General features: G+C 36.8%; 1 protein-coding gene across 2 annotated transcripts in view; it reads right to left on the bottom strand.

The window, feature by feature from the left end:
• The window catches only part of LOC109070477 (LARGE xylosyl- and glucuronyltransferase 1), a 34,695-nt gene extending 19,136 nt beyond the window's left edge, over positions 1–15,559 (bottom strand). For both annotated transcript variants that reach the window (XR_006154558.1, XM_042722381.1), the window contains exons 1-3: positions 15,064–15,559; positions 12,388–12,571; positions 25–329 (exon numbers count right to left, since the gene is read on the bottom strand). Coding sequence is in view for 1 of the 2 variants with exons in the window: in XM_042722381.1 (XP_042578315.1) it covers positions 25–329; positions 12,388–12,493 (411 nt within the window). In the remaining variant the exon portion in view is untranslated. The remainder of the gene's footprint in view (positions 1–24; positions 330–12,387; positions 12,572–15,063) is intronic.
• Between the last annotated feature and the right edge of the window lie 271 nt (positions 15,560–15,830).

The raw sequence follows: 15,830 nt of genomic DNA, 5'->3' as shown, positions 1-15,830 counted from the left end.
AAAATCTTGATTTAGCTTACTAACCTCACATTTGTTCACCACAGGCTGAGATACACAGTCCGAGCTGTTGCCCGAGGCTGCTCCTTTTTTAGCCTCGCTATCACCTGTACCCTCTTCTGTTGAATGGGTGTGTAACTGGTTGCCTTGGCGACTGTTGCTATGATGGCTGCTATGGGTTGGAACCCTGGGCGGCAGGCTAATCTCTTTCCGCAGTGCATGGTTATGTTCCTCCACATCTCGTAGCCGTAGCGCCAAATCCTGATGCTCAGCGGCCGCTCCGATAAGCACAGATGACTGAGGATCCAGCGGCGACAGAGGCAGGGGTTTGACTAAGTGGAAAACACAGAGACAGTTGAGGTTCACTACACATCTGTCCACCAAAACTGTAACTACTTTACTAAATCTGACAAATTCATACTAAAAATTCATTCACTGTGTATATAAATAGGATTACACGCTCAGATACTTGCAATATTCTTTTACCCGTTACAAGCATAAAAGCATAAAACTGCTCAGCGCATTTAAAATCCACAACAGAAGTTTCAGTCACGCAGGACCTTCCACAGTGTTCACATTAGTTTTAAACATTTTATCTTTATATTCAATCATTTATAGACCAGCTACTCAATTGGCAGTTTACAAATACTCAGAGAAAGAGGAAGAGAATGAATGAATGAATGCATTTATAAATAAATTAATTTTTAAAAATCAACTACATTCACATTACAGAAAACTAGACAAATTAATATCTTTATTCAAACTATCTAACTTTACAGTATCAAGTCGAAGAATCCATTTACTTTCAGTTTTTATATATATATATACATACAGGTGCTGGTCATATGATTAGAATATCATCAAAAAGTTGATTTCACTAATTCCATTCAAAAAGTGAAACTTGTATATTATATGCATTAATTACACACAGACTGATATATTTCAAATGTTTATTTCTTTTAATTTTGATGATTATAACTGACAACTAAGGAAAATCCCAAATTCAGTATCTCAGAAAATTAGAATATTACTTAAGACCAATACAAAGAAAGGATTTTTAGAAATCCTGGGCAACTGAAAAGTATGAACATGTAAAGTATGAGCATGTACAGCACTCAATACTTAGTTGGGGCTCCTTTTGCCTGAATTACTGCAGCAATGTGGCGTGGCATGGAGTCGATCAGTCTGTGGCACTGCTCAGGTGTTATGAGAGCCCAGTTTGCTCTGATAGTGGCCTTCAGCTCTTCTGCATTCTTGGGTCTGACATATCGCATCTTCCTCTTCACAATACCTCACAGATTTTCTATGGGGTTAAGGTCAGGCGAGTTTGCTGGCCAATTAAGAACAGGGATACCATGGTCCTTAAACCAGGTATTGGTAGCTTTGGCACTGTGTGCAGGTGCCAAGTCCTGTTGGAAAATGAAATCTGCATCTACATAAAGTTGGTCAGCAGCAGGAACCATAAAGTGCTCTAAAACTTCCTGGTATACGGCTGCGTTGACCTTGGACCTCACCTCAGAAAACAGTGGACCAACACCAGCAGATGACATGGCACCCCAAACCATCACTGACTGTGGAAACTTTACACTGGACCTCAAGCAACAAGGAATGCAACAGCTGAAACCCATGTCTTGCATACGTCTGTGCGTAGTGGTTCTTGAAGCACTGACTCCAGCTGCAGTCCACTCTTTGTGAATCTCCCCCACATTTTTGAATGGGTTTTGTTTCACAATCCTCTCCAGGGTGCGGTTATCCCTATTGCTTGTACACTTTTTTCTACCATGTCTTTTCCTTCCCTTCGCCTCTCTATTAATGTGCTTGGACACAGAGCTCTGTGGACAGGCATCCTCTTTTGCAATGACCTTTTGTGACTTGCCCTCCTTGTGCAAAGTGTCAATGGTCGTCTTTTGGACAACTGTCAAGTCAGCAGTCTTCCCCATGATTGTGTAGCCTACAGAACTAGACTGAGACACCATTTTAAGGCCTTTGCAGGTATTTTGAGTTAATTAGCTGATTAGAGTGTGGCACCAGGTGTCTTCAATCTTCCATATTGAAACCTTTTCACAATATTCTAATTTTCTGAGATACTGAATTTGGGAGATTTTCCTTAGTTGTCAGTTATAATCATCAAAATTAAAAAGAAATAAACATTTGAAATATATCATCTGTGTGTAATGAATGAATATAATATACAAGTTTCACTTTTATATGACCAGCACCTGTATAAATAAACTTTTCTATTAAATAATAATTATACTACATACATAACTTCACTTAAATTCTATTCCAAAAAAATATAACAAAAAAATATAAACAACAAATAAAACAAAAAAAAAAAAAAAAAAAAAAACATTAACTGGATGATTTAACGTTAATGTTGGGCAAACTGGTGATTTACTATCAGCTCTATTTATAGCAATTCTGTATTCATAAATATGAAATCTCAGTTGTCAATTGGTCTTTCCCACATATTGAAGAACACAAGGGAAAGAAAGTAAATAAACCAAATTTTTTGAACAACTGAAATAAAATGATTTCAAATTCAAGTAACTCACAAACTTTTGGACTTTATTTTAAAATATCATGGTATATTATTTCACAAGTCAAGTTTTCTTTATTTTTATAGTGCTTTATACAGTTGAGATTGTTTCAAAGCATCTTCACAGCATTAAACAGGAAAGTAACAGAATCAATTATTAGGGCTGTATTACTCGAGTCCGGACTTGGACTCGAGTCCGGACTCGAGACATTTTTCTATCGTCTCGGACTTGTCTCGGACTCGTTGGTGTTTGCACTCGGACTTGTCTCGGACTTGGTCATTGGACTTGCCAAATGGTTCTCGTTGGTCTTGACCGAGTCCAGCAAAAAAAAAAAAAAAAAAAAGAATTCTCCTTCAAAACAAAACCACATTTGCATGTCGCGACTGAAAACGTGTGGAAAACGCTAGGTGCGCTGTTTTCTCCTTTTTTCCAAAGCACTCTGTAGCCTGCGCTCTATGCTTGCTCTCCAGTGGCGTCTGCTGTTGCTAAGAAACCATGACCTGCTCTCCATGAAGACGCAGAAGTTTCAGCAAAGAATAAATGGATTTCCAGCACTAAAAATCCCTTGCAGTAGCTCTGCTAATAAATTCATTTTAAAAATGGCTATCCTTGTACAGCTATGATCAGCTGTTTCTCCATCTTGGCTTAGCTTTCAATTTTGTTACGGGAAAGGATGTGCATGACCAGCAGCGCACTTGCTGCGTTCTGAAAAGTTTAGATGTTTCTTATTTAATTTTCTACCTGTTAGATTGTGTTTTATTTATGTCTACACCTAGACAGCCTTAAATTTACCAATAATGAAATACTTATTAATGTTGTACAGTATAGGGGTTGCAAGACTACTGATTTCTACTAGTCGATTTTTTAATAAAAAAAAAAAAAAACTTGCGTTACTCGACTACTCGTGGTTCATTCTGTTGTAAGTGAAAACACATTAAATCGTTTGTTTTTTTATCAATAAACGCTTAATTTATAGCCTTATGCAATTTGCAAAACTTTATAATTATGACATTTCATATTTAAATTTTCATGTAACAGCCAGTATTTGTATCTGTAACAATCACAACATTTTTCGTATCTGCATTCGGATACAACGTCGTTCAGACTTTTTATCTTTTTTTTCATAGTTATCACTGAACAAGTATGTCGTGTTAAACTAAAATAAATTATTAATTTCTAAAATAATATTTATCATGCAAGCAGAGAGGTGTCATGACAAATATTTAGTGATCATTTGAACACGACTGAATACATTCAATGCGCACATTTTCATTACGCAGAACTCTTTAAGCGAGTCTTAATGTTTAGTGAACTTCACTAAACAAATGTGCATGTGCCGCGCAAACCAGCAAAAGATAACGATGCAAACATGTAGGACAAGTAGAAAATGTATCCATATCTACGCTGATTATTAGCCTACTTTTGAGAGAAAACTGGTTTGGTTTTTGAGAGACTGAGAAGCGCACGTGGCTGTTTGATTGGTGAGCGCGCTGTGCTTGTTTCATTCATTCGTTTCATATCGTAGCCTAAGGTTTAAATCACTGCCTTTTAAATATATACAAATAATATAACGTGTATGATGTATTATTATAGGTGATATTACTCCTGCCAAGCTCTGATTTCTGAGAGATGCACGGAGGTCTGTGTATAATATTGCGCTGATCACAAGGCTCAGCTGTTATCTAGCAAACACCGGACTGTGCCAGCTTCAGCCGATTACTCAGGCAGAATTATTCCTTGTCCGTTATTCGTTTTTGAAGCCATTATCTATGCCATTCCGAATAAGGTATTAGGCTTTAGGCACACCCCTAATTATTACATTACATATTTTATTTTTACATGCAACATAGATAAGGTCATAGAAAGTAACATCTCCACGCAATATTGTAATCCTAAAATTCACGCACGTGCAAACTCTTTGTATGCATTATGGTTAATACATGCTCAAGTAGTCGATTGTTTCGGACAAGCCCTAGTACAGTATGACAAAAATTTCGCTGTATTTACGTGCGCATGCCTAGTAGACCCAAACGTATCCCTTCTAGCCTTAACTGCGCACATTTTTCATATCCCAAGCTTTGCGTGTGTGTGCTGCGCCAAGGCATCAGTCATTTTAATTTTTGACCACAGACATAATGTCAGTAACAGCAGCATTATAAAGTAAATAAAATGTAAATAAAGTGCATAAAAATTGTTTGACCTTACAGCTCCAAACTCGGTCCTAGAGGGCCGGTGTCCTTTAGAGTTTAGCTCCAACCCTAATTAAACACACTTGAACCAGCTAATCAAGCTCTTACTAGACACACTAGAAACATCCAGATAGTGTTAAGGCCAGTCGGAGCTAAACTCTGCATGGCACTGGCCCTCCAGGATCTAGTTTGGAGACCCCTGTCCTACAGAGTTGTTACTTTGCACATGTTTTTTGAATATTACAAATAATAATGTAAAATTATTTTCTTAGAATAGGAAATATGATGTCTCTTGCATCACATACATTAGTTAAGTATGTGGTCTTAAAGAGGATCCTTTTTTTTCTCTCATTTGGACTCGGTCTTGACTTGGACTCGAAACTTTTGGACTCGGTCTTGACTTGGACTCGAAATTTTTGGACTTGGACTTGACTTGGACTCGACAAAGCTGGACTTGACTACAGCTCTATCAATTATGCAAACTTCAAATATGAGTAAAATCTGAATCCTGTTGTTAAGCAGCTAACAACACAACAATATCACTATTTAGATCCAGTCAGATCAGTGTTGATTAACAAATATCATTAGGTTTTGGAGCATCAAATCATATGAGATTTTACAACCATAATTCATAGTAAACAATTAGTATGGTGCAAAACACAATAATTCAACTCACACCACAATGGTCACCATCAAAACTGCAACATAACAGAATCCTCTATAAGTGTGAAAATATAAAATCAGTCAACACTAACAGATCTCTCACTATATTAATCTTGTGTGATAATACATAAACACTTAACTTCAATATTTACACAACTAATACAGTCCAAAGCAACACATGATGGAGAAAAACAGATTCTCTCTCTCTGCGGGCATTTGTTAATTTTGCCTATTGAACTCACTCAAATTCTTAAGTTGTTAAAGTTAAAGGGTCATGAAACCCCAGACTACTTTGTCAGAGATTTAAGCAGAGGTGTTTGTGTTGAACATCATAGAAGACCATGTTAGCATCTGTTAATTTTAATTGTTGGAGAAAACTGGTTCATTTTAAGCTTTTTTGCGCTATTTCCATCTTCTGGGTTTAAAATCTAAATTGTGTTGACGTCACAGTTTGTGAGGTGGCAAAGGACGATAGTACATCGATGACATCGTTGTCCATTAAATTATTCATGAGACTGCATGTTCTTATCCTCTGAGAAGACGCTTCTTTTAATTATACACAACAGCATGTGTTGATTTGTTATGACAGATGCTTCAGACTGTGAGATTGTGTACATTAACTGGGAGAAACATTCATGGATCAGAGGAGAGTGTTTGTTTTTGGTTTGTAATAAGAGTTCGGCACAAACATGATTCATTCACTTATTGAGTGAAACGTTTTTACAGCTCCGTGACACAACCCGTCAAAAGGCTTATATAAACGCAGCAGAAAAAGCCTTGAAAGTTTTCAGAGGTGCAACAGCACGTTCATATATATGTTTTCAATGCAGAGTGCAAATGGCTGTGCATTTATTTGTGTTTTTAACTCAATAGGAGCGAAATTAAACTGTCTGAACCCGAAGCTGTCTGTGTTGTCCGTCTCCCCTCTTCTCCCTCCAATCGCAGCGTACCATGTCCACATTTTTAGCATTTTTTAAAACTGTGGTGAGAACTAACCAGTTCTGAAACAGGGGGTTTCATGACCCTTTAAATATGAAGAATATTTAAAGAGAATTACCAATAATTGTAGTTCTTGAAACCACTCCATTCTCAAATATTTTTATTAAAATGTACCAAAAAATTAAGGAACTCTTAAAAATACAATTTGTTAATCAAATGCTAATTTCTTTTAGTCAATTTTGAACAAAATTAAAAGGATACTCCATCCCAAAATGAAAATTTTGTCATTATTCACTTACTCCCCATGTCATTCCAAACCCGTAAAAGCTTTTTTCCTCTTCAGAACACAATTTAAGATATTTTGGATGGTCAAGGAAAGTATGAAAAGCATCATCAGAATAGTCCATCTGCCATCAGTGATTCAACCGTAATGTTATGAAGCGACTAGAATACTTTTTGTACACGAAGAAAACGAAGAAAAGATTTGTCAAAATGGAGCTACGCTGATTTGGAGAGACACAGAGGAAAGGAATTGTTGATTAAAGTCGTTATTTTTGTTTTCTTCGTGTACAAAAAGTATTCTCGTCGCTTCATAACATTACGGTTGAATCACTGATGGCAGATGGACTATTCTGATGATGCTTTTCATACTTTCCTTGACCTTGACACTGTTATTTATTTGGCAGTCTATGGGAAAGTCTCAAGCCTGCCGGTTTTCATCCAAAATATCAAATATTCAAACTCTCTAACCATTAGGCCACGACTTCCCCATCTTGTTCTGAAAAGCAAGATGTGCTCTGATTGGCCAGCTATTCAGTGCGCTGTGATTGGCCGAATACCTCAAGCATGTGATGGAAATGTTATGCCCCTTACTATGGCGTTATTTCCCTGTCAAATGTCGAGAGCGCATTATTGTAGCGCGAAAGTACATTAATATAATGCGCGAGCGCGAATCTCTCTCCTCGAGCACGGAATATAATGTGCGGAGTGCGAATCTCTCTGCTCACGCGCGCTCTCAGATACACGTTGCTCTTGTAAGAATTTTCTTTGGGCTCGCTCAGAGAGTATGCCTGCACTTAAAACGTGTTCAGTGCAATCGCGAATCTCTCCTCTTTGCTTAAAGTAAGCGTGTATGTGCTTAGACTGTGTCCCGTGCGTTCGCGCATGGCCAAGTACTCTCTCTTCTCTTCGATTTCTTTCTCTTTGCTCTTGGCATAAACGCTGTCAAAATGGCAATAACCAATCAGAAATAGGCTTCAACGACTGACCAATAAAAACGCGACATCGTACATGGAATCTTATTGGTTGATATTTAACCGCACATGGAACACATGGAATAAGTTCACTGAAGTTCAATCAAGACAAGCCGAGATGGATCCGCTGAATCGACAATCTCAGGTAACTAGTTTTATTTGTTTTGATGTTAAATATGTCAAATGTATCTTAGAAATGTCTTGGAAGAGGGCGATTTGATTATTTTACATATAAATTATCTAGACTGTCAACCACATTGTTCACACTACTTGCCATGCCCATTGAAAGTGAGATTGGTTGAAAACCCCTGCCCTAGAGAAACAAACTTCAGTACATTATTTGAGCTGTTCAACATCAGTGAGCATGAATCAGAGGCATAACAATTAATTCACAGTTAATAAAGTGACAGCAAAGACATTTAACTTTCAGCCAAAAGTCATTAAAACCCACTAGAGTAAATCATCAATTTTAGACAGGCAAGAATGACTCCATTCAGCACACTGTGTAAAAAGGCTTCAATGGCCCTAGAGTACTTTACCAACTAGAAAAGTACAAGACTAGCGGAATGAAGATTTTTATGTTTATATCACTACATTTAGCAGCACATTGCATTGGCCAAAATCTGAGATTGTTACATGTCAACATTTAATAGATGCACTAAAAAAAATCATTACTCACATTTCTTCACAAAATTAAACACAACAACCAATTTTATAGCTTGCTTTTGTATGTTTTTCAGATAAAATCAAACATATGGTTGGTGTAAGGATAAAAAATTATCATGTTTATAAGATGCAACCATCCAACCAATTAGGCATAAGCCAACAGGACATGGTCATGTAAACGTGTAAAGTTTGTCAGTTTCCTTCCAACATTTTTAAATACTCTTTGGTTTTTAATGCTTTAATATAGTGTTGTCACGATACCAAAATTATTGTTTCGATACCGATACCAAGTCAAAATTTGCGATTTCGATACTTTTTCGATACTTTTTCTGAAAAGGGAAAAAAACTCGGGACAACATTCTAATCATATAACACACTAATAAATGAACATATTGTGACGAGTCAGCTGCCTCCCCCCTAATTATTATTGGCACCCCGTCCTAAATCGCCGCCCTTCACCAGGCTCCCGACAGGACTGGGTGTGTGAGAGAGGAAGGGCGCTGGATGATCCAGGGCTGGCGGCGTGTGATGGGGCACACCTGAAGGAAATGGAGCCTCATCACTGCCACTGTTTAAAAGCCCAACGTGCCTCTCCATGAGAGACTGGTCTCTTCCCTGTGCATGCACACTGGTGTCCTCGTGGGTCCAGGAAGGGTGCATTGAGGGACTCCCGCGCCACCAGAGACATGAGCTGCCGGACCCGCGGTCCGGACGAGAACCACACCCGTTTATACGGCCATCCGGCCAGGATCAGGCTGTCGATCCCCATCAAGCGCCGCAGCCAGCGAGAAGGATGCCACAGCCAGCGAGAAGGATGCCGCAGTTGGAAGAAGCCGCAGCTCCTCGCGCCCCGGACCGAAGAGGGGAGCGCGTGTGGCCGCCGGACTCCGCCCCTTACCTGGACCCTTCCTTCCAGAACACTGCCTGACCCACACGAACCCCGCAGCATGGCGAGGACACCAGATCCCCTGTTTGTTTTGGACACTCTCCCCCTTTGGACTCTTTTATTCCCTCTTGATTTATTATTTGTTAATAAAAGCCTCTCCGAGGCCTGACGCCACACCCACTGTGTCTGTCGTTTGCTCCTCCCGTGACAATATGAACAGCAGATATATTAAACATTTGAGGAAAATATGAAATATCAAAATATAAAAAATAAATTAGAGCAATGACATTCAAGGTAAAAAAAAAAAAAAAAAAGATTAAATTTAGCAGCATTATCTCAGTTATCATAAGAAACAAGAGTAATAACTTTATCTTGATTCTGAACTTTGAAAGTACTTCCATATTTCACTCCTCGCGTCATCTTTTTCTACCAGTCATGGACCGGCTGCCACAGTATCACTTGTGCTCGCACATGCAGCCATCTCGCTGTAGTTTTTGTCACATGACAGCTGCAGCCTTTTTGCTGCGTGCGTGAGGAGAAAAAACACAGACGTCCATAGGCACTGGAAGCGTGCGTTGCACACACCAACATGAAATACGTCTCTTACAAATCTGAAACGCGGTCATTCTTTGAAGTATCGATACTAATAAATTTAGGAATCGTGACGTTTTTAATTTAAGAGAATCGCGATACTTTTGAAGTATCAGTGTACCGTGCAACCATACTTTAATATGATTCACATAACGAATGTAAAACGCAGATACATAGAGGATTTCAATAAGCTGATTGTTGGTAGCTTGCAACGTTAATTTTTAATTTACCCAATTTATTGAGACAATGGTTTTTTTTTGTTGTTTTAACAGTCAAACACAAAATAAAGTGTAAACAAGTATCTCCTTTCTTATGCATTATATGCAGATTAAATATGGAAACTTTTGGCTTGTCTCCCAAAGCCACAGGAGAGCGCAATGAGTAAGACAATGCAGCGTATTAAATTGTCAATGCAATGAAATAACTGTCCATAAAAAAAAATTGAAATACGTCTAAATTAGCATACATAAATCAAATATAATTTCGTAACGTGTACAAACAATTATGAACAAAACTACATCATGTATTTATGCATTGCATTAATAAAAAAAAAAAGAGCTGAATCGCCAATCACACAGATTGAATTTGAAAACATTTGAGAGGCAGTGAAAAGGAATAATCCTCCACAAATTCACAACATGTTTTCTAAACATTTAAACTGTTTTAACTTTGCATGGCTTTCTATACATCTCTTGTGTGACATGCGAGTGTAGCAGTCTATATTTCTCTAATATTTTGAATGGGCTAGACTAACAGTACATTAAAATGCAACGTCACTTAGATCATCATCACCATGTCTCGCGCGCCACTGATGATGCTCCCTGATGCACAGCTAACATGCGACTGTACCATTTTTGCATTCAAATGTTATTTTTTTATTTTAAATTCGACTAATATTAATTTTATTATTCACAATCGCCTCATCACAGGCAGGCACAGCACTCATGTTTGTGTTTGTGTGTATTGTCTGCATCACTCATAGCACGTCATGCCTATATCGTGCGCTATATGGAACATTTTTTCTGTCGTTATCGAAGGAGTACTGTCGATAAATATCAATACCGTTTTATCGCCCAGGCCTATTTCAGAATTTACAAGTCGCAAATACAATACAAAGACAAAATTGCAACTTAAGATGATTTCATCCATTATTTATAAACATTAGTGCCTGTTAATGTACAGTATAGTGTATAAAAGTAATTTGTCTATGAAGTCTACCTGAATTACCCTGTTGGAACATGTTTACAGTAACAGATTACTTGGATAGCCATCAAAATTTTGGTATGTTATAACAAATTTAGTTAAAAACTAATTTTAGAGTATGCATATTTTTAAAACAGATCATATATATACACAACATGTCATGTAGTGAAAAAAACTTGAGATGACAAGAAGCATTAATGCTTAAATCATCTTGCTGATACATCACGGCAAAATAAGCCTTTATTTCACACAAACTCCCACACACATAATACAAAATATGTATTCTAAAAGGCTGATTTTTGGAATTCTAATTTTCAGATAATAGGCCTAATTCTCAAAATGTCAAATAAAGAAAGTCTTTTTTAAAACATTTTTTTTTCAATGCTGGTAATGACAAATGAACAAGAAAGTTATTAACAAATGAAATATTATGTGACAGTGCTACAAGATTACAGATGAAGACAGAGGAGAACGGGTCAACAAACTTAGTCTGGTTTCAATAATATCATCAATTTGCAACTTTGAATAACTGAATGATTCGAGCCGAATAACAAAGCTACTCTCTTCAGTAGAGCTGCTTACTACTGAATTTAACTTGTTTTATACTTGATGAACTTTACAAAGTTATTGAACTGAACTGAATCAACACTGAACTGACTGGGGCTGCATAATGACACTATTGTCTTTTTAGAGACTTATTTAAAGCAGAAATTGGATTTGTCATATATTTGACTAATTGGCATCACTGATATCAAAATGTGTACATTGTGTTATTATGGTAATACAACAGTCAGTAGGATTATTCTAAGACACTGAAAGACAGTGTCCCAGAACTGAAAGAATGGGGCAATGCAATGGTGGAAATTGCCTCATATAAATCTATGCTCAGCAGAGTAAATAGTGTTAGAAAGGAGGAGATATCACTCAGGGATGAGTTCTGAATGCATATAACAGTTAAGGATCAGAATGAATAGATAGTGATTTATTGTTTTATCTTGTATCTCACTTGTAAAGTGTGCCTAGAACCCTTGTAACCCTTATTACGATTGTACTGCTGTATACATGCCTGCTAAAAAACTTAATAAGCAATAAAACACTTAAATAAAATAAAAAAAAACACCCACAAAACAAATAGTAAGATCTGACCTTGTTTTAAGTAATAATTAAGTAAACATTTCTTACAAACATTATGTGCAAGAAGGAGCACATGTACATCTATTGTGTTCAAGAATATATTGTTTCTGAATAGAACTTCTTCTTATGTTTATGTAGAATTGTCTAGAACACTCCCATTACCATTGTTCATGTTTCATGAATTACATTATTATTTTCTATCCATCTAATGTAATGTAACTATTTACCAAAAATTTACCAAAATGTTTAATTTATGTTATATTTGTATAAAATAACTTAAGTTTGAGACCTAAGAAAATGCGTCTCTGAGATGTGCAATGTCATACCTGTGAAATTTGCGGATGACAGATAGAGCCAGGTGAGGGCTGGGATAAAGATCAGGGCGAGAGAGGCAGCCACAAACTTCCTGCGCCCGCGACACATTCCCAGCATCCTCTGCAGCCAGAGGGTGTCTGATCAGAGACCTCTATGTGGGCATCAGCTCTTCGGACAGGGGTGCATGGCTCTGCTCTGTAAAATAAAATTTTAAAAAGTGTTAGCGATAGCACAAATATGTTCACAACAACAAATTACACATTTACCAGAATTCGTAAAACTTTGTGCAAATGTCCCCAAAATGAATTCAAACATTGCCAGCCCAAACAGTTTCAAACAGCATTTTGCTTTGAATTTAAAAGTGTCATAATGTGAAGCCATTTGCTCAACCCATTTTAAGACAGTATACTGTACAAGGGTACATGTTGTTTGGAACAGGGCCCAGGTTCCAAATTAAAGAGAAAATAATTAAACAAACTGGAAGATTAACTATATTTTGACACAGTTACTGTGATATAAAATGATATTCTGTAATAAAAAGCAACTCACACTACACTCTCAGAAATAAAGCTACAAAAGCTGTCACTGGGGTGATACCTTTTTATAAGGTACACTTTTGTACCTATTAGGTTCTAATATGAACACTTTAAGTACTAATATGTTCCTTTAAGTTACCAAAATGGACCCTTTAGGTACAAACATGTACCTTTTAAAAAGGTACCGCCACAGTGACAGTTTCTGTACTTGTGCATCTAAGAGTGTACCTTAAAGGGATACTACGCCCCAAAATAAAAATTTTGCAATTCATCAACATGTCGTTCCAAACCCGTAAAAGCTCTGTTCATCTTCGGAACACAATTTAAATTTAATTTAACAATTTCATTTATTTTAAATCAAAGCTAAATACATGTAAAAAAAAAAAAACTTGTTGCGTGGATGACACAGAAGAGCATACGCAGCAAACATTGATATGGAGAGACACAGAGGAGAACGCTGACAAAGAAATTATTGAATAAAGTCGTTATTTTTGTTTTCTTCGCTTACAAAAAGTGTTCCCGTCGCTTCATATAACCCAGATTGCACGTCTGATGGAAGATGGAGTATTCTGACGACGACTTTCATACCTTTTATGGACCATGATACTGTTATTTACTTGGCAGTCTATGGGACAGTCTCAAGCCTCCAGGTTTTCATCCAAAATATCTTAAATTGTTCCGAAGATGAACAGAGCTTTTACGGGTTTGGAACGACATGGGGGTAAGTGATTAATGATAAAATTTTCATTTTGGGGTGGAGTATCCCTTTAATTCAAACCTAAAACCTTTCAGTCAGCAGCCAAGCTCTCTAACCACTACACACACTCAACATTAATGAACTACTACGCGTGTTCAGATTCCTTATTGCAGTGCTAAAGAATAGGCTAAAACATTCATCATGAGGTTGGTTTTGCCTTAGATTCAGAAGCTGCTGTGTCAGCACTAAAGACAACATTCATCATACTGTATGATCATGTTGCTGAGACTAAATCTGTTCAGACTCTTCATAAACCCAGCTTATTAACTAAAAATACAGATAAATGCTGCTACTTTCTTTCATTATACCAATAATAAACACCAGATATTCCTGCCTACAGTACAGTTTACTACATTCATGACAACACTACTTGTAGTATTCTTGTCTTCTGTCTTCTGTATGTCAGGCTTTAACAGAAAACTGTGTTAATTTTCACCCTTGCTTGAAATTCATTATTAACCTTCATTTTAAAAACAGTGCTATAAAGAATTAAAAATATATAAAGTCTGCTTTGCATTAAGTTGAAAATCTTTGCCTAACATTTTAACGTAAAAGTTAAACAATATAGATCTTGCTATCGATCAAACACACAAGTATGAGTAGATTTCCATTTCCAAATTCAATCTAGAAAAAATTGTATAGCCTATAATAATTAGAAGGAACAGCTTAAAAAAAAAATTAAAAATATATTTTTTTTATGTATTTACTTTTTTTTATGTAAGAGCCCTTCACTCCAAAAATAACTTACACTTACAGTGACAACACTGTGGGTAATTAAACAATGATAAATCAATGTAAATATTATTGCATTAATATTTTAAGGAAATGAAAATTATTTCAGGTGACTGATTTTGATCACTTGCCTAACGTTACCATGATACCTACAAAGTCTGAAACTACAAATTACAGTAGCCACTATAGCAAAAATGTCACGAATACAATTAAAGCATTAAAACTGTGGTAAATTAGTAGCACTTTCCTTGAAAAAATGGAAGAATTATGTTGCGATGGGTTGAACCCACACAAATGTTGTTTCCTGGTAAAAACAATAAACAAATTAAAATGTCGCAAGTACAATTAAGAAATTAGCCGTAGCAAAGGAGTCGGCCATTTTATTACAAAAATGTTTAAAATGTATTTTCCTCACATAATGAGTGATTTGAGATGTAACTATTAAACTCATAACGGTTCTGGGGAAAATACGCAAACAAGTCCTTTGTTGAACAATGTTAGCAAGCGAATAAAATAAACTAACGAGAGGGTGAGAAGTGCTTAAAAAGAGTTTATAAGGCTGAGTCCACAAGAGCCATTATAGTGGCATGAAGAAACCACCATTTATGGTTTAGAGGTGATTTGGTTGCAAATTGTAGGACTGTTATTGCATGCCGTCTCACCTGTGATGTTGAATCACTTGTGACTGGACGAGTCCGTTGTTGTCACTAAAATAAACCCAAAATGACAGACAAACAGATGATCTTCAGTATCCGTGCGACATAAGCATGAATGAAGAACTTAACGCCTTTAATGTCAATCGTCTTCACAAATCCTGTCAGATTCACCATGAGAGATAGCACAGATATGTCAGTGTCTCAGGACGCGTTTGTGTTCATTTCAGATGCAAGATCCGCGCATAAAATGCCGCATGCTGGATTTGATTGATGTGGTTTGTCTTTAGTAAAGATCTGCGGGAAATATCGTCTCCCGTTTCCCTGCACGATAGTTGTGCATTGCAATCCGCCAAACGCGCCGTTTATTCGATCATTTTTGTGGTATCGATTCGTATACTATGAACACTGCGGCCTCTAATCCACACAACACTCCCTGTTTGTTTCCCAGCCTCCTCCAGTTCTCATTCCCAACATATCCTCCAATCACTGCCTCAATCCACAATCCACAATCCTATGGAGACAGATTAGTCTCAAATATAATTCACGCAAAAAACACGATTCACACATGCGTAGACAATTTCACATGCATGAAACCTAATTCACGTACACACAAAAAAAATTCACGTGCGTGAAAAAAAAATATAGGCTATATTCACAAAAAGCAATTCACATGCGCAAAATAAAATTATTTATTCATAAAATACATTTCACAAATGCAAAACACAATTCGTAGATATACAACTGTGCACAAAAACCTTTGAATGTTTAAAATG

This window comes from Cyprinus carpio, chromosome B4 (assembly GCF_018340385.1).
Source record: "Cyprinus carpio isolate SPL01 chromosome B4, ASM1834038v1, whole genome shotgun sequence".
Classification (NCBI taxonomy): Eukaryota; Metazoa; Chordata; class Actinopteri; order Cypriniformes; family Cyprinidae; genus Cyprinus; species Cyprinus carpio.
This window is presented reverse-complemented; position numbering and strand designations above follow the sequence as displayed.